The sequence below is a fragment of the Rhinolophus sinicus genome, chromosome 11 (genome assembly GCF_057876585.1).
Source record: "Rhinolophus sinicus isolate RSI-liver-muscle chromosome 11, RSI-T2T, whole genome shotgun sequence".
Taxonomy (NCBI): Eukaryota; Metazoa; Chordata; class Mammalia; order Chiroptera; family Rhinolophidae; genus Rhinolophus; species Rhinolophus sinicus.
The window spans coordinates 3,488,034-3,514,336 of record NC_142511.1 but is presented as its reverse complement, the minus strand read 5'-3'; the positions used below and the strand labels follow the sequence as shown (position 1 = coordinate 3,514,336).

At 51.1% G+C, this 26,303-nt stretch overlaps 1 protein-coding gene across 1 annotated transcript; it reads left to right on the top strand.

The window, feature by feature from the left end:
* Positions 1 to 966: 966 nt before the first annotated feature.
* Positions 967 to 24,421, top strand: DPT (dermatopontin). The gene is made up of 4 exons (XM_019747400.3): positions 967 to 1,345; positions 11,478 to 11,603; positions 22,646 to 22,753; positions 23,294 to 24,421. The coding sequence occupies exons 1-4, from the start codon at positions 1,041 to 1,043 to the stop codon at positions 23,358 to 23,360; spliced, it is 606 nt and encodes a 201-aa protein (XP_019602959.1). The 5' UTR covers positions 967 to 1,040; the 3' UTR covers positions 23,361 to 24,421.
* The last annotated feature ends 1,882 nt before the right edge of the window (positions 24,422 to 26,303 follow it).

Sequence of the window (26,303 nt, the reverse complement as noted above, 5' to 3'; positions counted from 1 at the left end):
CTCTATGATGTATAGGGAAGTTGTTACGAGAGTAAATGCTAAGAGTTCTCATCGCAAGGAGAATTTTTTTCCTTCTTTCTGTTGTACCCAGATGAGAAAATGGCGGCCAGCTGAATCTGTTGTCACCATGTCACAATATCTGTCAATCAAACCATCACGTCGTACACCTTAAACGTATACAGTGAGGTACGTCGAGTGTTTAATAAAACTGGAAAAAAATACATGAAGTTTAAATATTATTTTTAAAACTTGTATATGGAATGTTCATCCATGCCTAATCCACAATTACCAACACCTGGGAAAAACCTAACCGTCTTTCAATGCCGAAAGATAAAAAGTGGCTTCCTTCAGATTAAACTCATTACATATTTGAGAGCAGAGCAGTAGCTGGGTCCAATTTCGGCAGCAGTATCTACTGCTCAGCCGCTCTGTCCTTGGGCCCACAGCACTTCCACGTGTGACCTGAGAATTCCCAGAGCAGCCTTGCAAACTGGTCCACCATCTCAGGGTTACAGGAGGGGCTGAGGACTTAAGAAACCAGGCGTCCAGCCTCACCAAAATCCAAATGGCACTGTCCGTTCACCTGCTTATACTGGTGTTTTGAAATGACTCTCTGGCTATTTGTGCAGTCCTGGAAGGCTAGTTTGGAGGACAAACACAGGGGTTTGCTAGGGGCAGGGAGGGGTGGGCAGAGAGAGGGGAGGTGCTGAGAGGTGATGGACAAATACGCTGCTTTCCTCAGGTGAGTGCTGGCAAGGAACTGAAGCCGTTTGCTTTTTCTGATCTATCGGCAAAGCTGTGCTTTCTCCAGGCAGTTTCTTCCATTTGTGCGTTGCTTACATTTGCCTAGAATTCCACCTTAAAACGAGCTGGACGGACTACGGCCAGTGTCTCCACGCGGAGAAGTTGTGTTTCCACGATGACACACTGCAGTTGGAGGCTGCTCACGCACATCTGGAAGCCACATGTCAGCGGCAGCTGTATAAAGCAGTCCGCCCAGCAGACCTAGGGTGACACTGTCTGCCAGAAACCCAGGCAACATGCATCTCACTCTTGCGTGGCTGTTGCTGCCACTGGTCAGTGTGGCCTGGGGCCAGTACGGTGGCTATGGGTACCCATACCAGCAGTATCAGGACTACGGTGACGACGGGTGGGTGAATCTGAACCGGCAGGGCTTCAGCTACCAGTGTCCCCATGGACAGGTGGTGGTGGCGGTGAGAAGCATCTTCAACAAGAAGGAAGGTTCCGACCGACAGTGGAACTATGCCTGCATGCCCACGCCCCAGAGCCTGGGGGAGCCCACGGAGTGCTGGTGGGAGGAGATCAACAGGGCCGGCATGGAATGGTAAGGGGGCGCCTGGAGGCAGCGGGGCTGGGGCCGCCCATCGCATCCCAGCCTGGGGCTGCTGGACCCTCTAGTGCCTGTGCACACCCTGCTGGGGACCTTCCAGGGGCTTCTAGTGGTGCAGGGCTGCTGCTCAGTGACTACAACTGGGGACAAGAACCCAGGACAGGGAGGGTCCGATTCAGTTTGGTCCCGGGACTGGCGTGGGTTTGTGAGATGGTGACCAGCCCAAAAGGATAAGTGCAGAGAAAGTATTTAAGGAACTTCATAGCAATTGAACCGTGTTGGGCCATCCAAATGGCATTTTAGGTTTGTAATAATTGATTTTCACTGTTTTACAAAAGTATCGGTCCACAGTAGTTAGGGGGAAATAAACAACTGGTTTCCCACCACAGACAGTTTGAGAAATACCGATTTAGAGCCAACAAATGGGGGAGAGGGGACAAAAAATTTTTGGCAAAGTGAAATTGAATAGCTCTCTGCTGCCCCGATTAAATGTGCTCGCTCAGTGATAAATATGGAGGTCCTTCTTTCTGTCGGAATTTTAAATGGGTTCCATGGCTGGAAAATAGTTTGCTAAATGCTTTCAGGGAGAAGTATTGCTGTCACCCAACTATGGCTCTGCCATAGTTATGTGTGAACACGGTCCCAGCCTGTGGGATGTGACTGTCCCAGCCCCATACCTGGTCAGGAGCCCATTCCAGGAGCTGGCTGCCAGGCTGGTTATCACGGCCGGCCGCCTGGATGGAGGCAGGACCATTGGGGCGGGGGTGGGGGGATTAGGCATACCCTGCCGGGGGAGGAGGAAGCCCAGCTGGCAGCCGGCAGCCCTGTGGTATCTGTAGAGAGAAGATGCTCTGACGAGTTCCAATAGGAATGTGATGCAGTGGATTTAGGGGTGGTCAGGCATAAAACTCCACCAGCGGACAGAACACCGGTGGGCGATTAAGGGGAAAAGACACTGGTGCGTGGCAGCGCCGGGCAGGAGTGAGGAGCGAGGAGTCACACAGACGGCTGGCATTCACTGAGAGCTCACGCTGAGCAGGCACCGCGCTGAGGGCTGCCTGTTGATTGCCTCACTTAGCACTCAGAACAAATCGATACGTCACTTTATAGGTAGACAAATCGCGGTCTGGAGGACAGGGCTTTCCTCAGCTGGGACAGTCAGGACTTGGATCCAGCGAGTCTTAGCTGCAAAGCGTTGGTGTTTCTCCACAGTGGGCTTCTTGAGAGCCCCAGTTTGGGCTCTGCCAGCAGAGAAAGGGCCACAGGACTGGACTCAGGGCCACAGGACTGGACTCGGGGCAATTCTTGGGGACCAGCAAGATCCCTCCCAAAGCCCCCCCACTGGAGGGATGGGGACGAGCTTGGTTTCCACGACTAAGGAGGGCCTTAGTCAGCCTGGAGAAGGGTCACACAGGCCGGGCCAGGTGGGGGGCCCTCTACTGGGCCTTCCTCATCCATCCGCACTGCCTCTGGTGAGTGGATTTAATTACCCAAAACCCCTTCCGACAGCCTGACTCAGACAGAGGCTGGCCTCGCCTGCTGATTGACAGTTGCTAGCAACTCCCCAAAGCAGAGCCCACTGCCTGGCGTGGGGCCTGGAGGGACCTAGTTACAACTGTCCATCTAGTCCTCCCATTTAGGGCCCTTCCATAAGTGGGGTCCCTTTCCAATGCCCATTTTTAAAGCCACAGTAAAAGAGCGCTCAGCGATGGTTCCTCGCCTCCAAAGGAAGCGCCCTGGGCTCTGAGTCAGGTGGATTTGGATCCTGGTTCTAGAGACAACTTGCTGTGTGACCTTGGACCAGCGGTTCACCTCCTGGGCTCCCAGCTCATGAGGAGAATGGACGTCCAGACTGCATGGTCCCAGAAGCCTCCGCCCCCCTCTGCTCTGTGCTCTGCTTGGCCCTGAAAACGCCATGGGTCTTTCCTGCAGTCTGTTGTTCTTTCTGTTTATCTCTCTGTTTAGAGAAGGCAAATGGTGTTTAGTTTTAAACTTGACAACTTGTGACTGGTTTGTCATTAACTCCCAAGCTATTTGAAGAAAAGCAACAGAGGAAGGGAGTGAAAATAACATGATTTTTGTTTTGGCCGGTGGGAGCCAAGTGAGAAGCTGACAGGCAAGAGCTCTTTTCCACCTCCTTTTTTCCCACATTTTTCGGTACAGAGTCAAAGCATGTCCTCCCCTCCTCCCTCTGTGGCCTCTTTCTCCCCGTCCACTGAGCTCAGAGTACAAAATGCACGAACAGGAAAAGCATCTTCTTTACAATCGGATCAGCTGCCCCAGGACTGACACCAAGGACCCGACTGGCACTTTCTTAGATAATTATTGCTTTGAGTTTAGACTCCAGCCTCCGTGAACATTCTGGAAGGAAAGAAATTGCTCACTGGCTGGGGAGCCATCACACCCTCCCGTTGGCTGCAGGCTCGTAATCTGTTCTGGGGGAAGAGTTGGTGGGTTTGCACAATTTGGCTGCCGTGTATAACTAAAGCAGCCTGCAGGTTTATTTTAAGAGGTGGGAGGAGTCTCAACCTCCTGCAAGAAAAATCCAAGTGCATTTCAGAGCCAAGGAGAACATAGAGCATGGGCGGCGTGGCGCTTTCTGAGATCGTGCAGGCCGACCATTCCTTTTCCAAGACTTGACGACAGTCTGGAGGGTTTGCAAAGATGCCTGCTAATTGGAACACAGCCTTTAAAAGGTGTTTCATCGTGGTGAGTGGCTGGCCACAGTTGCTCTATTGAAAAACCAGCACTTTAGGTGTCAGATTCTGAAATGTGCAAGCTGGTTCACCACAAAGGACTTCTAGGCCTTCCCTGGGCCCCAAAAGTGGCCCGTTGCCATCTCAGGGGGTGCCTCAGTCGTGCTCAGGGCATCTTCTCTAACCTGGGTGGCACAGCCTGTAGGGCATGTGGGCCCTGCATGGAACAAGATGAGCTGGAATTTTCTAGTGAGGTTAATGAAGCCCTTGGTGGGTGGGGGGGGAGCTCTGGTCGCAGAATCAGGACACCTTGATTCACAGCCCGTTTCTATCATCTTTTAATTCTGTGGTACCTCATGCAAGCAAAAAATAAAAAAAAAGGTGTGACACTCACTTCACAAGCTGTTAGGGACTGTCACAGCGATGCTTACAAGAGAAAAATGTAGGAGAGCACGAAAACTAACCTAAATCTGAAACACATGCCTGACGCCTCACGGGCAGTGAAGGAGGGTTCAGTGAATCTGGGATTTGATGAGGCCGATTTGGGGCCAGAAAGCTTTACACGGATTCTGAAGTCAGGGGAACTGCATTCTGTCTACTGCATTTCCCCGAAAATAAGACCTCGCCAGACCATCAGCTCTAATGCGTCTCTTGGAGCAAAAATTAATGTAAGACCCAGTCTCACATTATATTATATTACATTCTATTACAATATTATATTATATTATATTATATTATATTATATTATATTATATTATATTATATTATATTATATTATATTATACTTGGTCTTATACTATAGTAAAGTAAGACTGGGTCTTATACTAATTTTTGCTCCAAAAGACGCGTTCAAGCTGATGGTCCGGCCAGGTCTTATTTTCAGGGAAACGTGGTAGTGGCACCTGTTTTTCTCCCAGGGCTTCAAAGAATCTCAAGATACTTGTAGATGGCAGCTCATATTGGAGCTGTTTGAAGGTAGGAACTCACCAAGGACAAGCCACGTGAGGGAGAAGAAAGGAAAGCTGTCCCGCAGACAGTTAGCACGAAGGCAGATCCGAAAGGCTGTAGTTCTCTGTCACCTGACCGGGTCTGGTACCGAGCAGTCGTCCTAGCTCAGGGGTCCGCAGACGTGGCCCCTGACTCATCACACAGGCTTCCTCAGACCTCCTCCTCTCACCCACCATCGCCCAGCCTCCACTGCCCAAGCTGCCTGTATTTCCTGTGGTGCATTGTCATGACGTGATTGGTGTTTGTATGCTGTCTCCTTCAAAACACAAGCTTCGTGACAGTAGGGGCTTTGTCTCATTCAACACTGTATGGAATGTTCCCCAGAGCCTGGAATCACGCTGGCGCACAGTAGGCCCCCCTGCAAATGCAGTGAAAGACCTAGTGAGTGCCTCCGCAGTCCAAGCCCAGCTAGGGTCCCTGGCGCCCTCAGCCGAGAAGCCTGCAGACTTTCCTGCGGGAAAACCGTTTTGCTCACATCACCGCGTCGGTTCTCAGTAGCCCGGTGTCTATAACGTGGGGCTCACACTTACTGTCCACACCCCATTTGGGCTTATTGCATTTGTTACCCTGCAGGACGGTCTTTCTAGACTTCCCGCAATTCTCTAAAACACACACAGCGCACAGTGAACCCACTTATTGTCAGGTTTCCGTTATCCCCAAATCTTAATGTCCCAATGAGCTTCAAATAATACCCCAGTAAACTCCTTATTTCAAAAGCCACAGGACTACATGCTCCGTGATAGCCTGGTGGGGGTCCCTGCACAGGGAGGGGCTCTCGTGGACACAGGTGATCCACACACGGGCAGGAGTGGAGTGCTACACACAGGTAACCTTGTGCTCGTGGAGGCACCAGTCATAACAGGTGACGTGAGGGGAGAGCAGGTGAAGGGCACACACAGCTCCTGTGTATTATCTTTACACGTCTCCTGTAAACCTGCTATGATTCCAAAAGCAAAGGATTTTTATAAAGCTAGGGATGCAGACTGGTAGAGCACATGTTGGGAGCTGAAAAGGCAAATAGCACAACGGACTCTGAGTCTCAGCCCTGGGAGGGCCTCAAACACCATCTAGAGCAACGTCCTTCCATCTGAGATTGGGGACAGAAGCCGCGAGGGTGAGGCAACCGAGAAATCAATGAAACAGTCACATTACACAAAGCTGACACTGCCCTAATGCTCACGTATACGGAGCTGCACAGTTTATAAACAGCCCTCACTCACACGTTCCTTTGCTCCCTCGTTCACTACCAAATGCTCATTATCACTAACTGTGCCAGACTCCAGGGACATAAAGATGAATGACACACAGCCTCTGGCCTTGAGTCACCTTCACAACAAGCCTGGGAGGCAGGCGTTATGGTCTCCCCCATTTTATACATGAGGCACTGTGACACAGAAGCATTAGGAGATCGCCCGCTGTCAGCCAGTGAGTGGCAGAGGCGGTGCCCGAGCCAGACCCTCAGATGCCACAGTGCCACGGGCGGATATTCCATTGGTGTTTTGTTTGTTGTTGGATAAAACCGCGGTGAGTGCTGGGCTACAGATATCACATGCATGCAAGGATGACTTCTGAGGGCAAGAAGGCTGAGTGTGGGCTATGGCAGACCCAGGATTCTTGCCAGCTGCCCACCTAGCTCCCTAAGTACTAGGCTGTCTGGGGAGCTTTGCTGAAATGGCTCTCGGCTGTGCTCAGAAGGATGGCAATGGTCCACTCTTCCCGGTAGCGGGTTTGCTCCTGTCTGGGTACTTCTCAGACATAACCTTCCCAGTCAGTCAGAGATTTCCACAGTTAGGATATGTGTGCACGCACGCATGTGTGTGTATGCATGTGTGTTTCTCTGAAGTAGCTTAAAATAATGGCAAGATTTGGAACGTTGGAGTCAAACAGCAATTCCCAAAATGCAGCCCCACTACCACCTTTAGGCAAGTCCTGTCACTTTCTAAGCCTCAGTTTCCACTGCTACAAAGACAAATCCCCAGAACTGCGAGAATTAAATGAGGTAATAGCTACACATTACTGGCTATGAGTCCTTTGGAGAATTACTTCACTTCTCTGAAGCTCAGTTTCCTTGTATGTCAAACGGTGGTGGTGGTGGTGGGGAACTGATTGCGAGCCCATTTTATAGAATCGTTTTGGCGATTAAGATAATTAACGTACGTACAGTGCTTAGCAGAGCGCCTGGCACACAGTGGGTCCTTGACACAGTTGCTTATGTTCACTATTACTATGGAAACTGAAACTCAAAGAGCTAAGTCTCTCACAGCTGGTAGATGATAAAGCTGGAGCTGGAATACAAATTGCTGGATTATAAAGGTCCCTGACATGAACTATCTTGTTTGGGAAACGAACACTTCAATTACAATCTATAGATATTGAGTGGACGTTACAAATGTCCTGAATATTTGTCATATTTTCTGACAGACACTGCGGTGGCATTAACAAATATTATACTATTTGGTGCTCATGAGCTTCTGTGCTTAAGCCTTCCATCCTGCGTGACCTGGAAGCGCTCGCAGGCCCCAGGTGACCTCAGGACACGAGGACATCTCAGAAGACAGTCTGATCTCCTCAGAGGCCTTTGGGTGGTTTCTACCGCTTAGCGGGACAGGCGTTTGTATTTTGGGGAGAATCTGTATTTCTCCCCGTGGCCTCCACTACGTCTTTCAACCCAGGAAGCAGTTCAACAGGTCATTTCTATGTCACCATCTTGAAGCCTGGTAGACAGACCAGCAGACTTAAAACCTGGACATGGAGAAGATGGCAGCATCCTTACCCAGATAGGGGCAGGGAGAGAGCAGACCGCCCGCAACTCAGCATTATCAAAGGGACTGTTCAGACCCCACCACCGTGGCTGGAGGACGTAGTAAGTGGTGCAGTGTTTGCCTTCAAAGCCCCACACTAGCTCCCCATGACACCACTCAGGGAGTGTGCGGGTCAGATGACATGTGTGAGAGTGACATCAACATGTCATGGGGAAGTAAAATCAGCATGGGCTGGAATTGCCAAGACAGAAAGACTTCTCGCAAGAAGGATAAAAAACTGTTTTTGTGCTTTGCGATCTATTTTCAGAGGCTCATCTCAGTGTCCCACTGGAAGAATCGGACCTTGACAATTCCTAACACAGGCCCCAACAGAGAGTGGATTCTGGAGACTGGCATGTGGCTTCTCTGTTTAGTTGTAAATATCTATGACAATATGATAAGAACTACTACCTCTCCCACCTTTTAATGACACTCTGAGCCTGCCCGTGCGGTAGACACGCGACATGCAGCAACTCTTTAATCTTCAGAAATACTCTCAGGTTAGGATTCTCGTGCCCAAGTTGCCTGCAGGTCAGCAGAAAGGGCATTCTGCTGGGCTTCAGAGAGGAATCAGGATTTGTACACCTCCTCTCGCTGGTAAACCTGCCCCAGACTGGGTCTGTCTGCCCATGGCCACGGCACTGCCCCACCCCACCTGGCCTATACTTTCGCTCCTATCTTTTCTTTAGCTCCAGTTGACTTCTCCCAATAGCTGCACTGCAGCAGTGCCGGCTCCCGGGACAGCCTCCGGAAACAGCGCCAGGCCACCTACAGCGTCAGGTAGAGAAGAGGTTCCGATGAACATTTGTTGAAAGACTTCATGAACGTTCTAAAACTCTGCGGACCATCTTATAAGCAGCTGAGAGCAACTCAAAGGATTGTTCTGGGGAACGTAGAATTAACAGTCCTCAACGCTTTCCTTCAAAGAAGGAACCCCTCTTGGTGGAGTGTAAGCTCTCGTCAAGCTGGGTTGGGGGAGAAACTCTGGGGGGCAAAGGAGGCTATGGTCTCCTGGACACAGAGCTAGTCACTGGGCTGGACAACGGGCAACGCTGCTCTGGTTCCATCTCTGCAGGGGGCTTGAAGACTGGCCAGCAGCGCTGGAAACATTTGTACGTCTGTTGATGGGACTGTGAGAGCTCTTGACCAAGATGGCCCAGCTTTCCAGTACCCTGTCCTACCCGTGACCCAATGGGTAGGGGTTCTGGTCGGCTGTCTAACTTTCACCGTATGTTCTTAGGTCTGTAGTAGCCAACTAATCTTCACAGTGCAGCATTATCTGAGGTGACGCGTGACAGAGTGACACACACACTTTCCACACAGGACCGTGAGGCCAGCGGCCTGGCTGACAGCCGGCGGAATTCATGGAACGTGGATTGCCTTCAGAATGGGAACCCTGTGTACCCCGTGAGGCAGGGCAGCTTATCTTGCTCCATTTATTTTTACCTAGGGGCACTTACCACCTGAGATCATGGTCCCTTGGGGAGGTCTGAGAGCACAGGACAAACCGACACAACGGACAACGAGCAGTTTGCGGAAACCGCAGCCCGCTCTGTTCTGAAAGGGCCATTGAGAAGAAGGCAGGACGTTAGGGAGGGCAGAGAGGCAGGTCACAGACAGCACCAGGTTGCTGCACGCGCTGTGGACACACAGAAGCTGTTCATGCCTCTTAAGCTTCCTACTGAAGATGCTTCTCGCTCGTTGCGCTTGTTGCTAGAATGAGGCTAGAACAGACCTTCCTCCTGCTGCCCCAGACCCCAGGGGGCCATCCCAGCCATGTGGCTCCCCGAAGTGTGCCAGGTGCTTTCCAAAGCGGTGACACTCCTGATGAGATGTGAGCAATAGAGGACAAAGAAGGGTAGCGCCTCAGAGGGCACAGGTCTCAGGACACCTCCTCCCTGGCACTATCGACCCCCGACAGCTGAGCGATCGCTCTGAGGGCTGCCAGAACCTCTCCCAAGGCCTGGGAACAGGGAGTTCAGGCTCGTTTGCAGGGATGACCCTGCACCTCGCCCACCTCTGAACACGCAAGCACAGTGATTGATACAGAAGGTAGCGGAGGACAAGTCTTGAATGGAGGGACGAATAAACAAATGCATGTTTGAAATTACATGTGCACAAGTGAATAAGTGAATAATAAACGGATGAAAAGGGCAGGTGCTTTCTGGCCAGAGACATGAAATGTATTTAACATCAAGTTTCGTCAGATCCACTAGACTGTTTCCAGTAATGGTTTCAGAACGAAAGGAAATCCAGTCACTGATGGTTTTCTAGGTTCTATGTCCACAAGGTCTCGCTCACCTATCCGCACAGGGTACTGACGTCTACTGCATCTATCACATTTTCTAGAAACTTATCTTTGCTTGGAAAACAGGGTTGAATACCAGCCGCTGCCAGCCCGTGACACACAGACAGACGGCAGCCTGCTCTGCTCACTCATGAGAGGAAACGTGAGGTCAGGTGGGGGGGGGGGGGAGGACGGAAAATGCTAGGAAACAACAGCTAAAGACCTACTTGGGAAGGGCCGTGAGAGCTCTCTCCCAGGAGGGTGGCAGCTCCCTGCGGCCACATGGGGTGGAGGACAGACAGCATCCTCACCATTAAGCCTCAAGGCGCCCTGGGACCTGGGGCAGGAGTGGGAGGAAGTAGGAGATGGAACAACCCGGAACAACGGAAGGAATGATCACACTGCCCCAAGCCAACGCGTACTCAGGAAGACACTCTGAAGATAAAAGGAGCCGATTCCCAGCCCAGCAGCAGCCCAGACTGAGAAAAAAATAAAAATAAAAATTCATGTGGCCAAAGTGCGGGTCTGTGGACAGGAGAGGAGGGGCTCCCTTCTTGGAAGAATGAGACCTGAGCGGACAGGACAGGCGAGGGGCCTCGGAGGGTGACTGAGGAGTGCAACTGGCCTGTCACCACGCTGTAAGGAGGACCTCCGTGTGCCAGGACCCGCGGGGGGCGCTGGGCGTAGCATTCGGACCAAAACATGTCCTGACCATGTAGAGCTTAGAGTCTAGTGGGCAGTAGGAAGATTGCTGGGGAGGCAGTGGCACCTGGGGTGTGTTCCCCGCGTCCCCACCCGGCCACCCTGGACCAGCTGCTTCGCTGCTGTCTCAGGGGCCAAACGAAGGAGCATCCACGGACTTAATTTCCAGGGCTCTGCTCTAAGCAGAAGAAACCCTCACTGGAAGCTTTTCAGTTCATTGTGTTTCTCTTTGTTTTCTTTCTGTTTTAAATTCAAGTGAAAACGAATTATGCTGCCTTTTCTTTTCACTGGCATGCATAAGACAGTCTTGCATTGGTAGAATTCTAGAGGCTTCTCTGTCCATCCATGTATGCATTCTTCCATCCAAACACCTATTCTAGAGGTCTCCCAGGAGCTGCAGTCCCCACGTTTCCTTCAGTTGAAAGATTCTGAATTGTTTGAATTTTAATGGTGAGCCTAGGTCATCTCTACAAGTATAACAGTCTTTGTTACTTGTATTAAAAAGGAATCACTTGCTAGGAATCTCGGTCAGTGACAGAGGGGTCTGCCTCAGCAGCTGTGGGAGCTGGGGTCCTGGGAAGGGGTCTGTGGGGTGACTCACAGGTTGACTCGGGTTGTTCTCTTGTCTTCAGGTACCAGACGTGCTCCAGCAACGGGCTGGTGGCAGGGTTCCAGAGCCGCTACTTCGAGTCCGTGCTGGATCGGGAGTGGCAGTTTTACTGCTGTCGCTACAGCAAGAGGTGCCCATATTCCTGCTGGTGAGCCTGCGGCCAAGTACAGCCCCTCCTGACTCCTGGGGCCAGAGGGGGGCTCGTGGAGGGGGTGTGCTGGCCTATGCTTCTGCCTTCAGATAAGCCTGGGCTATCGCAAACAAGCTTGAGGTGTAGCAGCTAGCATATTGAAGGAGGGAAGGAGGAAGGGAGGGAGGGAGGGAGGGAGGGAGGGAGGGAGGGAGGGAGGGGCGGAGGGAGGGAGGGGGGAGGGAGGGAGGGAGGGAGGGAGGGAGGGAGGGAGGGAGGGAGGAAGAAAGGAAGGGAGGGCTAGAATATTCACACTGGGAGGCACCTTATAGATCGTCAACCCAATGCTCCTACACCCCTCTTTCGGCAGAAAAAGAAACAAACAGAACCAATGAGCAAGGAAGTGTCTTGTCCAAAGTCACCCAGCTACTTCCTGGAGGGGGTGGCCGCTAGAGCTTAGGGCCACTCACTATTCAGTGCTCTTTCCTCTCTATCACGCTAACTTGTCATCACATCTGAGGCTGCTGGACCTGTTTGGGAACTCATTTTTTCCTGCAGACCTTCTTTGGAAGAAACTAACCCTGTCACAGGTCAGAGTTGCAAACGCAGTATACAATTATAGACAAAAAAGAGGTTACTGTTTTCTAGGTCCATTTGTAATTCCATGCTGTGAAATTTTGTTCCTTTCTCGCTCTCTGGGCTGATAACTAAGAATCCCTGGACCCAGCCATCGAGCTGACGAGGAGACTGTGTACATATGTATTTACCCTGATAAGTGACTTGTTGTTGACAATACATCTTGTTCCAAGTTCTTCGTTCTGCAAACAAGCCAGGCATTTCTCCTTAGACAAAGGGACTCGAAAGTGTCAACATTTGAAGGCTGGCTCGCTCAAGTGATTTATCTCTACAGTGTGACGCTTGCAAGGGCAGCCTTGCGGTTATGCTTATTCTCTGCAACCAGACAGCGTCAGTCCACAGATGCCCAAGGGGGCACAGGCAGCTCCATAAACTCAGCATTTTTCAATTTAAAGTAATGGTGAACAGTAAATTCAGAGCTCACAGGCAGCTTAGCAGTCGCCCTATAAGGGAGCTCCTCCAGCAATCCAAATGGCTTCCTCAAAGCAGGTCTTACCCCACCAGGGCCGGTGAGCAGCCATGGCTGGGGTGCAGGACAGACTGCCAATCAAAGACCTAAGTCCTGAATCTCAGACCAAAGACCTCCGTGCGGGGGAGGGGTAGAGTGCAAGGAACCCTGGCTGAGCAGCAGGTCCCGCCTTGAGCCCTCTCTCTCCTTCCCTTCTGCCCCCTTTCCTCCCTGTCTTTCCACTGTAACTGTGCCATCTCTGGAAAATCACTTTACCTCTCAACGGGACCTCAAGTCCATCCCTTAAAATGATGACCACATTTTCTGGGTCTAAGAATCTGATGAAAGCCACAGACCTTGCCTTCAGAAGAAAGAAAATGCACTTAAGCATGTTTACACAGACATTTACAGAGATTTCAGGAACCCTCCAGCTCCCAGAAGGCCACTCGGGGACACGCTAGGTCACAAATTGAAACCCCCAGGCCTAGAAGATGTTTGAGGTTGTATTGGGCCCTAAAAATGTCTTGGCTCCAAAGATGCTTTTGCAAAAGGCAACCCAGATGCCCAGAACTGTTTTCAAAGAGAGGCTGAAAGTTCTGAAGACAACCGGACCCCAGGGAGAGAGGACAGTAAGTAGGAGCCTGCAGGCGCCACCTGAGAAGCCGGGCCTTCTTCACCCTTCCCTTCCAGCTCGGCTGACAGAATGGCATATCCACAGTGACATCGTGTCCACAGCAAGGCATTCCTTTGCTGCCAGGCATTAAAAGCCAGTTAAAATGCACATCAATTATCCGAAAGAGTAAACAACAAACTAGTAGTCAGTTAACCCACTGCCACATTAGCAAGACTTCTCCTTAGTCAGGCTCCAAAGAAACACACGAGGGCTGGGGTACCCTGGACGGTCCAGGAAGGAGAGGGGGTGAAAGAGAAGTCAGTTCAGAGCAGGCTGCAGTGGGGCGGGAGGGAGAGGACAGCCTGGGGGCAGCGGGAAGACGAGGTGTGGGGCCCTGTCCCCTGAGCTGCCCTGCCCTTTGTGGATGCCTCTGTGACAGCCCGTAACACACACACCTGAACCGCATGTGTCCGCTTCCGTCTCCACCTGGACAGGGAGCACATGAGGGACACAGCAGACACTGATCTTTGCGTCCCCCTGCCTAGCAGAGCGCTGGGTCTGCTGAACATTCCTGGATGAATGTTTGAGTCAATGACTCTAGAGGGCGCGCAGATTAAGGCAACGTGGCCCAGAAAATACAATTTACTTATTTCCTTTAGAAGGTGTTCTGTTTTTTTAAAATTGCCCCCCCCCCGCCCCCCCTCTGCCCTGGCATGGAGCCGTACACAAGCAGAAGCTCTGTGCGGGCGCATCCCGAGCCCTTTCTGTGTGGCCAGGCACACGGGAGGCCCACCATGACGGCCCAGTTTTGTTGTGAGGATTAAATTCTCATGTACCTAAGGCCTGGGGGTGCCCCCGGCTATGACGGCGCAGAGCTGGCCTGCCTGGCGGCAGACGCCCCTTCACCTGCCAGCTGCCACACAGACCCGGCCTCCTCACCAACTACCAGGCCTTTCGAAGGCGGGCTCTGCTCACGGTCATTGCAGTCAGGGGTCAGATGGCCTTGCAGGAAGCAGATGCCATCTGACCTTGCAGCTCGGTGCCTGGAGCTGGTTATGCAGAGGAAAGAGAAACTGTCCACTTGGATGGTGTGCTGGGGGCGGCTGACTCACCTCTCCCCAGGCAGCAGAGGAGGAGGGAGCTGGGGCAGCTGCATTGTCTCATCACGGCCAGGCCAAAGGTGTCTGCCAAGACGGATGGGAGAGCCGGCCTCGGCTGGCGTCACACAGCCACTGGCTGGCCACCTGGCTCCCGGCCAAACAGAACAGCAGCAGGGACTGGACTTGGGGTGAAGGCTTTGGTGACAAGACAGGCAAGAAGCGAGGCTCGCTGGTCTTAGAAAAGCTGCCAAGCAGCAGAGGTCGGGGTGGGATCCCGTCCCCGGAGTCCCCAGATTCTATGGATCCCGTAATCTGTGTCACTACCCTCAGCACCACCGCTTTTCCTGTTTATGTGCGTGCTGAGCCCTGAAAGACGTCCAGGTCTTTATGTCTCAAAATTCCCCTGATTTTCTAATGAGGCCCCAGACTCCCAGGGGGGCTCACCAGGGGTCTGGTTCCCATTTACGCAGCTGCTCACAGGTGCTCCATGCCCTTCTCACCCACTTATACGCAGCCCACCAAGTAAGATGCTAAGAATTTAATAAACATGGAATGGAGTCCTGAGGTTAAAGACTGGCAAACAGATATGAGCAACTTTTCTTAAGTTGCCGAGACATCTGGGTCTCCAGTGGCAACATGTTGCCGTCCCCTGGTCCGCAATGGTCTGCCCACCCTCGCCCACCCCCACCCCCTCTCCCTTCGACAGCCCACCCCACCACCCAGACATGTCACTGATGGCCAGTAGAACCAAGGATGGGGGGAAAGAGGAGAGAATTATCAGAAGGACGAGGAAGGCAGTACAGTAGGGCAGGCTTCACCTGGCTCCTCTGTCTGGTTGGTTGCAGGTCGCTAGGGCTGAGAGTTACCATGGTTACCAAAGGACATGGTACCTTTTTGAAGGCGCAGAATGAGACCGCAGTGGGCATCCTGGTGGTCAGTACATGACTCCCGGGCCCCCAGTGTGTGTAGACATTGTAGTGGCATCTTTAGGTTGCCTGACTCATGGCATTACCTGTCTTTCTAATTTAAATAAAGCCTCGAGGGCATAAATCGGATCTTATTGCTTCAGCATCTCAGCACACTGCCCGGCACACAGTAGGCCCTTGATACATTTCTGGAACATCTGGTTGTTGTGGGTCCCTAGAAACAGTCAGCACGGGGAACCCCAACACTGATAGGATGGTGTCTTATTCTTGAAAAGGACTTCTGTCACTTGCACTGCTTGCGTTGCTCCTCTTAAGGGTAAGGGCTGTTTCCCACGCCTTCCTCCAGTGAAAACTGCTGATAACCCTCCCACATGACACTTTCCCCTCCATCACGTTCACTAGCTTCCATTACCCCCCAGGGAACTGGACCTGTGTAGATGGGGACGTCTTCCTCTTCCCACTGTGAAGGCCATTCTGTGGCACGGAGGCCCCACCATTTGGAACTGGCCACGTGAGCGTCTACTGTCTGAACTCGCAAGCATTTGGGGTTCAGAAATAGCACCGCTGTGAACAAACAAAGGCCACTCACCCTACCAGCTCCCAGATGAGCGGGGGTTTATTTGTGCGGTGCTGCTCTCATTGCAGTTTGTGCTGTTTCTCGTCAGACATTATGGCACCCCTGAACTCTGGCAGGAGGCTGAATTCCTGATACACGCAGACACGCCTCACTGAAGAGTCCCCGCTGGACTGCACACATGTGTAAATTTTACACCTATTACTTATATATGAGAATTCAAATGCTTAGTCCAGCCGGTTGTCTGCAAACACATGTCGCTGAGGAAGCCACACGCCTTCAGAGACCATGTGTAATAATTCCCCAGGGTCCAGGCAGCTCCAACGCTGCATGGCACACCAGATGGCACCCGTCGGCACATGGAGGCTGTCCAGGCCGACACTGGGGGTCCCCAGAATGGTGACTCTGAACTGAGAATCTATTTCCTTTTCTAAGTGGTCCTTCCTGGATCCATGACCTTTCACGAGGGTCATTAGACAACATGCTTTGACTCAAAACGCAAAGCCCTCCCTCAGACGACACATGGGTGACCTTCCAGTTCTACTTCCACTTTAATGTTCCACGACTCTGGGGTGTGGCCTTGCTCCTCCCTCCCCGACGCACAACTCACAAAGCAGAGAACGGTTTTTCTTAATTCCCAGGGAGCTCCAGTGAACAAACATAATCAGTAACTCAGAACGTTCTTCTCTCTCCCCACCCCAAAGCATTCAATCTAAGCTAAATTGAACTCTGACCCCACTGCTCAGATTTTAATATAAGATGGGTAGTTGTCACGTGGCCTTTCCCTGTGATGTCCTGGCAAGGACCAGATGACCTTGAGTCACCTCCACTGGCGTCTGTCACCTCCCAGTGCACAGGTGTCTGCAGCAGCATGGCTCCCAGAGACCTGGGGAGCAGGGCAGCTCCTAAGCTGGTTGCTCTGAGCAAGTTGGGAGCTGCTGGTATAGAGACGGGGACACCCCCACTTTGGGGAACTGGATGGGCTGTTCCATCGAAAGCAGCTTGCATTGAGGTCCGACGCTCCTGTGCCCTCAGAACCATCCCTGCCTTGTGTTTCATGGTGAGCAAAGCACTCATTTTGGGGGGGCACACAGCCCCCCTGAGCTTGAGCAAAATCAGTCGTACCTTTCACCAGTCTGAGTGGCTCTCGCAATGAGTGTGCCATAGTTGTCCTTTAGAAATGTATTTGCTGCCTGCATAGTGGTGACACCGCCCTTCCTAAGACCCAACCTCACAGCACAAACTTCCAAGAGGTGGTTGATTGTCTAGTAAGTGCTGCCCAACCCACGGCCAGGCCTGACCGCCATGTAGAACAAAGTGAACCTCAACATTACCCACCAAATCGGTTGCTTCATTCTCTCTCTCCCCTTCCTTCCCGCTGTATCCCCTTTACCAGATTCTGGAAACGACCATCCCTTCCACCACTCATTAATTCATCTCCTCAGCCAGGGAATACGAGTGGATCTAAAACAAGTACAATCCAGGGGCTTTGATTCATGTCCTGACGACGACGACGACGATTTTATTTATTGAGCGCCGACCGTGCGCTCGTGTGTGTTGGCTCGTGTACATCTCACATGCAGAAATCACGATACAATTGCATCATATCGCATGTAACTATATGTGAGACGTACAGAGGGAACTGAGTGCAGAAGTGTGACTTGTTCGGAGTTCCAACCTCAATTCACACGGGTCGGCCTGCCTCCAAACGCCATGGTCTTTGCACAGTGGGGAACTCTCTCCATGTCAGTGAGTAAACAAGAATGATACAGATGAAATAGGTGGTAACAATGCAGAGGCATCTAGTACTGAAAACAGGAGCGGAGAGGGCTTCTTTGGGCAGGACCAGACACATTCGAGGTGCCGTCGTCCCCGCCGGTGTACCAGACCAGAGAAGCCAGGATGGGATATGGCTCATGAATGCCAACATGAGTTGAAACAAATGGGCCTGCTGACCAGCCCTGGGCTAGGACAGTGAGCGACACCCTCTGCTCTAAGAGAGCAATTTGGAAAACACTTGGGGACTTCCATCTTTGAATTAGAGCCACAGAAATCTCCAGAACTGTTTCCTGTGTTGTGATACATAGTTGCGCTTTTTGAAATATAAATCTCCAAAATGCCACAAGAGGACACACTCTTTCTCACATGCCAGGGCTCAAGGGTGTCTCTGCAGAAAAGGAACTACGGAGCCCTGGCCATTCAGTCCCACCTGGCCGGTTCCCCCAGCTCTTTGTGCGAGAAGCCGGTGGCTGTTCCTGTGAGGGTGCTTTCCTCTGCGCATAACTGCGTTTGGGTTTTATGTGTCGTATCTTCGCAAAACTAATTCTAACAGGTTCTATGGATGCAGCACCTGAGGGCGAAGCCAGGCCATCACCAAATCAGTCTAATCGGAAATACTCTCATTCTGTAGCAGTATGCAAGGGGACTGGTCACAAACGGCCTGTTTAGTTAAGAAACTTCTCGACGATTTGCCTGTCAGAAGGGACAACCTCTCCTTAGCTGGATGGAGGATGTAGACCAACCTCAACACATCAGTCCCACAGACACTGGATTTCTCCTCCATGCCCACTAGATCCCAAAGGGGGACATGTTGCCACGTGCCAGGGCCCCTCTAGGAGCCCCTGTGTCAGCCACCATCATGAAACTGAAGACGCTACAGTTTTCTGGTTTTGTAACCAAAAGCTACCTATGCAGTGCTGACAAGTGATAGGACACTCAGACGGGATACTTAAAATAAGGTGCCAACGGGGACGTGGAGAAAAATAGGAGCAAAACAGAAATAGACTGGGTTAACCAGAAGCTTCTCTCATGTGCTGTGGGAGCACGGGCTGAGCTCTCAAGCAAGGGCCACAAAGCATTCTCACTTCATTCTTTTTCCAGAAAAGCTGAAGTCTGGCTTCTGCCGGCCCCCAAGTCTGATCGTTCCCGTGGGAATGCTGGCGTCTCTTCCTGTTTCTGTGGCAGGGGGTCTGTGGTGTGTGCATCTCTGGTTTCCCATGGCAGGGTCAGGTGCAGGATGTGTCAATAGCCGACTTGGGGCCCTGAGACGAGGTGCCCACCTGGGGCGCGTGGCCCGAGATGAGCCTCCAGGGTGGCTCCAAATAAGCCAGTTGCCCAAACTGCCGGCAGGTCAGACATGGATCGACAGGAGATCCCGGTGCCATGAACTTTGGCTTTAGGTTCCACCGCTCAGGAACCAGCAGCAGAGGTGGCTTCTGATAAAATCTCAGGCTGAGTCACTTTCTGTTGAGGAACAGATTCCAAACCCTTTCTTATAACTCTGAAAAGCCACTCAGTTCTCAGGCAAACCTGTGGCGGTAAGTCGGGCCTCTTTCTCTAAACTGTTTCTCTGCTCCCTGTTTTGAAATGACTGTGCTCATATATCTGGGCTGAGCTCTGTGACATGTCCTGTTCTCAGAGCAAAGGAGTCGTGACATCTGTCAGCGGCAGCTCAGTCTGTGTCAGCCATCGGTTATTGATTCTAGTTGAGCCCGTGGGTACTGCTAGCGCTATAGGAATCTGAGATGAGAAAATCCTCAATTGATCTGAAAAAGCCCTTCAGTGTGAATGAGTGGTCGAAGCTCACCTCCAAGACATTATTTAATTTCTTTCCATCTCATTCAACCTTCAACCTCATCTAACACAAGGAGTTGTACAGGTGGGTCTGTGTTGTCAAGTTCTCACACGCACACACACTAACCCACCCCATCCCCTTTGCGGGGGAGGGGGGGTGGGCATAGGAGGTTCCTGGCAGCAGAGCTCTTGGTTCAGTAGGTTGAATAGAGGCGTCTTGCTGACCGGCCTCCCCTTTATCTTGCCCAGCTGAAGGCTGATTTGGTTGTTTGAACTGGTCTAGGAATGTGTGGCAATTCTCAGCATGTGGTATGCTTTGCCAAAAAGCTGCCTGCAGTGGCCTAGCATTCACAGGGAGGCTGGAAACTCTCCCCACCTGGGCTCGGGAAGCCGCTGCCACAGCTTCTCATGCCCGATCGCCTGCTCCTTGTAGCCTTTTCTCATTTTCTGACAAGGCCCTACGCCCTTGTCTCAGCGCCCAACTCTGAAAGTTTAAATTCTTTGCTTTTTTTTTCCTCTCTGAGGAGTCGTGACTGGGGCTTCCATTTATGAGGCCAGTTTGCATGTGTGTGTGATGTCACCAAGAACTAAATGGAGACACACCTACCTGGTTCTAAACTTTCGTGTCCTGAACACCATGAAAGTGCAGGACCCTCTATGAACGGTGTTTGGGAGGTTCCCTTCCTACTCAGGACGGGCGTCGTTTCTCCCTCTGTGCTTTTACGTTACCAAGTTCTCACTTAGCTTTGAAACCACTCTCTGTCTGTCTCATCTTGCCTGCCGATGGCAGAAAAAGTATTGCGACGTGAGAAGTCGTATCCCAACAGTCACTCATCCAAAAGTGACAGGAGGAACACACGGTAACGTCTTTGTAGGTTCGTACAGCAGGTGTAATTTCTATCAATATCCAAACTCCTTGCCCAGAACCTTGATCCAGGGTTCTGTACTAACGTCGTCTAAACTTGACCTCATGGTTTTATAACAAACATAAAACCACCACCAAACATCAAGTAAAACAAATCCTTGTCTGGGACCAAGATGGAAATGTACCAATGAGCATGCACCACACCTTTCCAGGGAGTTCTAGAAATTCCCAGCAGTCCCCGCAGGGGCTTCCCAGACAAACTGCCCAGTTAGGCAACGGCCTGTGTCTGGTCACGGCCAAAAATGACGCGACAGAGAGAGCTCGTTAAAGAAAGCACTGGATAACTCTTTCCCCTTTTGAAGCATAAAACTTCAGCATGGTTTAAAAACCAACCAAACAAACAAACAAAAAAAACAATACAAGCCTCTCTTTTGCACGATATTGCAAGTGTATTTACCTATCCAAGTAATCTGAAGGCAGAGCAGTTAAAAAAAATAATAATAATCCAGGCTAGTTCTTTCCTAATCATTTTATTGGCAGTTGGATTTCGCCTAAGGCAGTATTGCCATGTGTGGATTCTGCCTTTAGCACATATGAAAAGGTTTGGCAGTTAGCGTTTATGCGGTGCATCCAAAGGCTCAAAACTTCTGGACAAAATGTTGTGTTCCCGGAAGAGAGGAAAATACCTTCTTACCCACCTCTTCTAACCGTAGTCTGCATTATTCACATTCTAACCAAACCCCCTTTGTTTAGATAAATGGTAATCCAGCGCATGTTAGATTCCTCGGGAACCACAAACCCATGGGATCCACGTGAGGCCCTGTTAGGTCCGTGTATGAGCCTTTTACCACTTTCCTCGGACAGAGGAAGTCCTTGTTCTGAGTCTCTTTAGAGGCACAAGGTAGATTTCTGAATTAGCGGAGCCCTATTTCCATCCATGAACACACTGAGCGGAAGCACATGTAACCCACTCTGGGCTGGGCTGGGCGTCCTGCTGGGGCATCATTGTCTTGAGAAGAGAAAACTCAGAGAACAAGAGCAACTGCATAATGTGAGGAAAGGAATTATCATGACCCAGAAGAGGGGGTTCTAGGCTCCGGCCAACTCCAGGTTGTCTTGCTACATCTCAGCCCTGAGATCCGCCTAGGAGACCTTCCAGCTTATAAATCAGTCTCTGCAAGATTTCATGACAATCCTTGCAGTATTAAGTCTGCACAGGGGAAGAACTTTCTAGTGTCAACATACAACTAGTAGTTTCGCATGCAGCCTTGGAGGTGCAGAGAAAGATTTCAGGGGGACCATTTCTTCCATACTGCAAGACTATTGGGTTCCTGAAGATCCCCGATAGAGATGACTAGGAGATTCTACCTTTACTCTAGGGTGGACCACAACAAACCCTTCTTATCGAGAAGCCCAGGCTTGACTTGCTCTCGGAGGAGAAAGAAGAAAAAGGAGACAGGGGAAGAAGAAACAAAATTGTCCCTAATGATTCCACTCAGACCATGTACTGGGATGTCACACAGATTTGTATCAGTCCCGATGACAAACCTAGGAAAGAGTGCTCATTCTTCTATAGACCAGGAAACTGAGATCCAGTGACTCTCCCAAGGCCATTTATTTATTCAGTACATATTACTCCGTACCGGGAACTGTTTGGGTGACAAAGAGACAATAGCAGCTAAGACAAGCACGCCCCCGGTGGAGCTCACATTTACGTTAATACTTTCAAGCACTTTCTTGATCATGACTCACAGTAAAACACACAGATTAAACGATCACACAATGCATACATCATAAACACACACACACACACACACACACACACACACACTTGAAACGAAGTGTTTACGCACATACCCAAGAACTTACCCGAAGGGTGTACAATGCATTCTCTTAGCTTTTCTACACTATTTCTTTATTTCTTCTTTTTTAAAGTCCAATTGGTAATAACCAATTCAACCGATTTCATGATCCACTAATGAATCACAACCCAGTGTGAAACACGATTCTAGGTGACTCCAGTGGAATGGACAAATAACGGTACGAATCAATATTTTTTCAAGACCTGGGGAGTTACCGACATCCTTTTCGGTGTATGGTTCAACGGCAAGACGGAGGAGGAGGAGGAGTGGGAGGAAGTTGCTCCTCTTTCCACAGCCTGGAATGGTCTGTTAGAGGCCCCCTAACTCCAGTTGGGGTCTCCCATGATGTTCAAACTCAATCTCTTCTTTACAGCAGGTCTACGGACTGCCCTCACCTCTCCCACCCCCCGCAATAATAGTGAGTTTGGCCTTTTTCCTCTAACCTCTTGCTCTTCCCACATAGGCTGACCACAGAATACCCGGGCCACTATGGTGAGGACATGGACATGATTTCCTACAGTTACGATTACTATATGCGAGGAGCAACGACCACTTTCTCTGCCGTGGAAAGGTGAGCCTTCCCCGAGGGCTAGGGTTTAGGGGAGCCAGGGACTCGCTCCATGCCGGGGTTTTAGAGTTGTCTCCCCTCACTTCATCTCCCTGTGAGAGCGGTTCCTGAAGGAGCTCACCCACCACATGCTAAGTGTTCTGTGAAAGAAAGAATAAATGAGCCAATGGATCGCCCAGTAAAGAGAAGGTGCTTCACAATGAAAGAGGGACAATGTGAAATCAACACTTAAGTTCCAAGCATACCTGTCCCTGAGGTACCTTTGGGACAGAGCAGTGGGGAGCTCACCACTAGAGATGAACAAGCCCTCCACGCAGCCAGTGACCTGAAGACACAACCTGAATGGAACAAGAGGTGTCCAGGACTCCTGACCTCACAGGAATGTTCTAGAGACTTCATAGAGATGTCTTTTGAGGGCAAAGTGAGACCAGGTATCCCTTCAGTTCCTAAGTTCTCCAAGGGTGACTCGTTGCTTTCCCTTGCGAGTGGTTTTTCCTACGGTGTCTTCTCTCCCTGACCTTGGCTTTCTGATCTGTCCCACAGGGATCGTCAGTGGAAGTTCATCATGTGCCGGATGACTGACTATGACTGTGAATTCGCAAATGTTTAGATTTGCCACATCTGGGTGAAGGGAGGGGGCCAGGAGACCCGCATGTTAATCTCATTCGGATCCTAAGTGGTTTCTGCTGCTCTCTCTCCTTCTCCCTAAGCTGATCGGTTAGCGGCGACGCCAGCTTTCTGGGCCTTTCTGAACGGTATCACACTTATAATAAAATCCACAACGAATCCACATTTCCCACTTTCAACCCAGGCCATTGCAACCGTGTTATATGGCGCACGACGGCTCTCTTGCATGTCACATATGCAGTGTGCACGCTCACAGCCTGAAAAACTCGCTGGTCCCTGGCACAGCCTCGCTACTGCTTTTACTACCAAATGAGCAGCGAGTAGGCGAGGTGCCTGTGAAAGGGTTCAGTGGAGTGAAGGGGCAGAAACCAAGGGAGGTGGCACTGAGGGTTCTCTGCAGCTGTGTCTGTTTGAGGGGGACCCGGGGTCCTCGCCCAGGGCAGACCTTCCCCTTGAGGGGACAGGCTCCACTCTCCCCTCCACGTAAGCCAGGTTTGCCTGGACGGTCAGAGCTCTGTGCTCCAGGAGCAAGGACTCTGGGAAGTGACATGGGAGGCGGGAGGGTGTGGGGGCGGAGCTGAAAGCCTTAGGATTGGGAGCGTTTCCTGTCATAGAAGAAGGGTGTCAGCACACCCAGTGACGCAAGCAAGTACAGGAACCTAAGGAGAGTCAGTCTCGGGTAAGACAAAAACAGGAAGAGGAGGAGGTCAGAGAATTGGACTAGGGTAAGCAGGTGGGGCAGGCACAGGTTGTGCTGGGGAGTGGGGATGGGTGTGAGTCGCTGGCACCTGGAGACACCGCCATCGCTCCTGGAAAGGGAAGGCCTGCATGTGCCCTGTAGCCATGTGAGCTACAGGCAGCTCAGCTGGAAAGGTCCCGATGTTCTAGATGGGAAAGGCTGCCCTGGGGGTCCGGTCCCCTCCTAGGGGTGTCTTTTGCAGAGGTGGCGCTATCTTCCCTCCTCCTGTGATGTCTCTGTCCCCAGCCCTTTGTACTCTCTTCATTATAAAAGGAATAAAAATATTAACATTCACCGTGCTGCAAATGTTAAGGGTCAGTGTTTACTCTCTATTCCTCCCCGTTCCGACTTTTGATCCGTCCTTTTAGAACATAGAGCTTAGACTGTGATTTGTGCCCAAGCCCTGTGCAAGGCACCAGGGATACGATGATGACAATGACAGAATACGGCTGGGGAATCCAGGCGTTAAAACATAAGTGCTAAGCGCTCTCGTTAAGGATTAGATGAAGAGCAGAACCGCGTTTCTTTGGCTTTGAAGCTAGCCCGCCTTGTCCTCAGCACCCTCCGGCCCATCTCACCTCTACATGTCGGATGCATTTTTGACCACCAGGAGCCCCTATTTCCTTTATCCACACGGTTTGCCCTCTGTTTTGAGATCTATGCTGCCTTCCCTCCTCTCTCCAGGAGGACCCAGGAGAGCAGGCAGCCAGGCACAACCCCCGGGGCCTTGCACCATGGTAGGCATCCCACCTACGTGCCCGAGAAGGTGGGTCTTGGCCAGTGGAGCTGTGTTTCCCAGCGAGATCCCCACTGGGTTGTGAAAGGGAAGGCAGAGCTAAGGGGCCCTCCTTTGCCTACTCTCAGAGGCCCTTTTGCACATTAGTTTTGCTGTATTTCCTCCATTTCATTGTTTCCACCTCTCTGGCAATTTTAATTTACAACAAGCTTCACTGTGTTATTGTTCACAAAGGGAGCCATTAATATTTTAGCACCTGGAGCGCTCGCTGGTTCAGGATGGCCGCCAGGAAATGGCCGCAGTTGGGAGTGTGGAGCAGAGCTGGAAGGGAGACAAGGAGACAAGCGACGTGATTGGCTGATCTGGCAGCCATGATGACAGCAAGAGGCCGGGGTGCAGGGGAGCCCCGGAGTGGGGGGCTGGGTGGAGAGGTGCAGTCTGGGAAACCGCTAGCGAGCACAACACAAGAGAAACACAATAGAGCAACCCAGTGAGTGCTGGTGCCGAGTATTATAGAATAAATGGAGAGGCTTTCACTAAGAGAATAACTATCCTCTGCATATAGGCCAAGGACGATGACAGTAAAGACGTTATCAACTTGGTTTGAACCAGAATGGTCTGTACTTTCTATCCCATGTGAGAACTAAGCGTCGGACGAGGGCTAAATCCCACATGGTCAGACCACAAGCTCCCTCTCTGTCCATGCTCTCTCAGTACTGCAAACCTTTCACTAACTTGTTCCCTGGCCCTGGAAAAGCCACCTCCTCATTCGATGAAGACATTTATCTAGTAATCATTGTGGTTTCTTGCAATTGTAAAACTCTATGAACTCTCATTACCTGCCCCAAATTGTTTACAAAGGACTTTGCTGAGGCACTTTCTGCCAGAGAAATAGCCTGGGATGAGATTTGAAAGCTTAGGTCCCACACCTGGCTCTGACAAAGGGTGACTGTGTGATGTCAGACACACCCCCCAAGCCACCTGCCTGGTATGGGCAGGAACCCCTTTCCCAGCACCTTCCAAGATGGCGGCCACATCACACGGGAAGAAGAGACACACCCCGCCTCACAAGGCCCAGTCTCAGACGGGAGAAGAGAAGACGGTCAATGAAGATGAGTCCTGAGGAAGCCGAGTCCACGCTTGGCCCTGAAGGACAAGCAGGACGTCTGCGGTGAGTGGGAAAGACTGTGGGCACTGGATTCAGACCAACTGGGCACAAATCCTGGCCCTGTCACTTACCAGCTTCACGACCTGGCCAGTCATCTATAGGACCCATATCACGGGGTTGTTGTCAGGATAAAATGAGATCTCATGGTGTCTTTCACATAATAAATACCCAATACATGTAGTAAGAGCAATGAGACTATTATTGGTATATATTATAAATAATGTTCCTCAGAGAAGCTGGATATTATCATAGGTCACTCATAAAGAAAGTTCATGAAAGAGGT

Coding starts and splice junctions, on each gene's coding strand:
- DPT (XM_019747400.3), top strand. CDS start 1,041: ATGCATCTCACTCTTGCGTGGCTGTTGCTGCCACTGGTCAGTGTGGCC. Junction 11,604..22,645: donor AGGTGCCCATATTCCTGCTG/GTGAGCCTGCGG, acceptor CTTCCCACATAG/GCTGACCACAGAATACCCGG. Junction 22,754..23,293: donor ACTTTCTCTGCCGTGGAAAG/GTGAGCCTTCCC, acceptor TCTGTCCCACAG/GGATCGTCAGTGGAAGTTCA.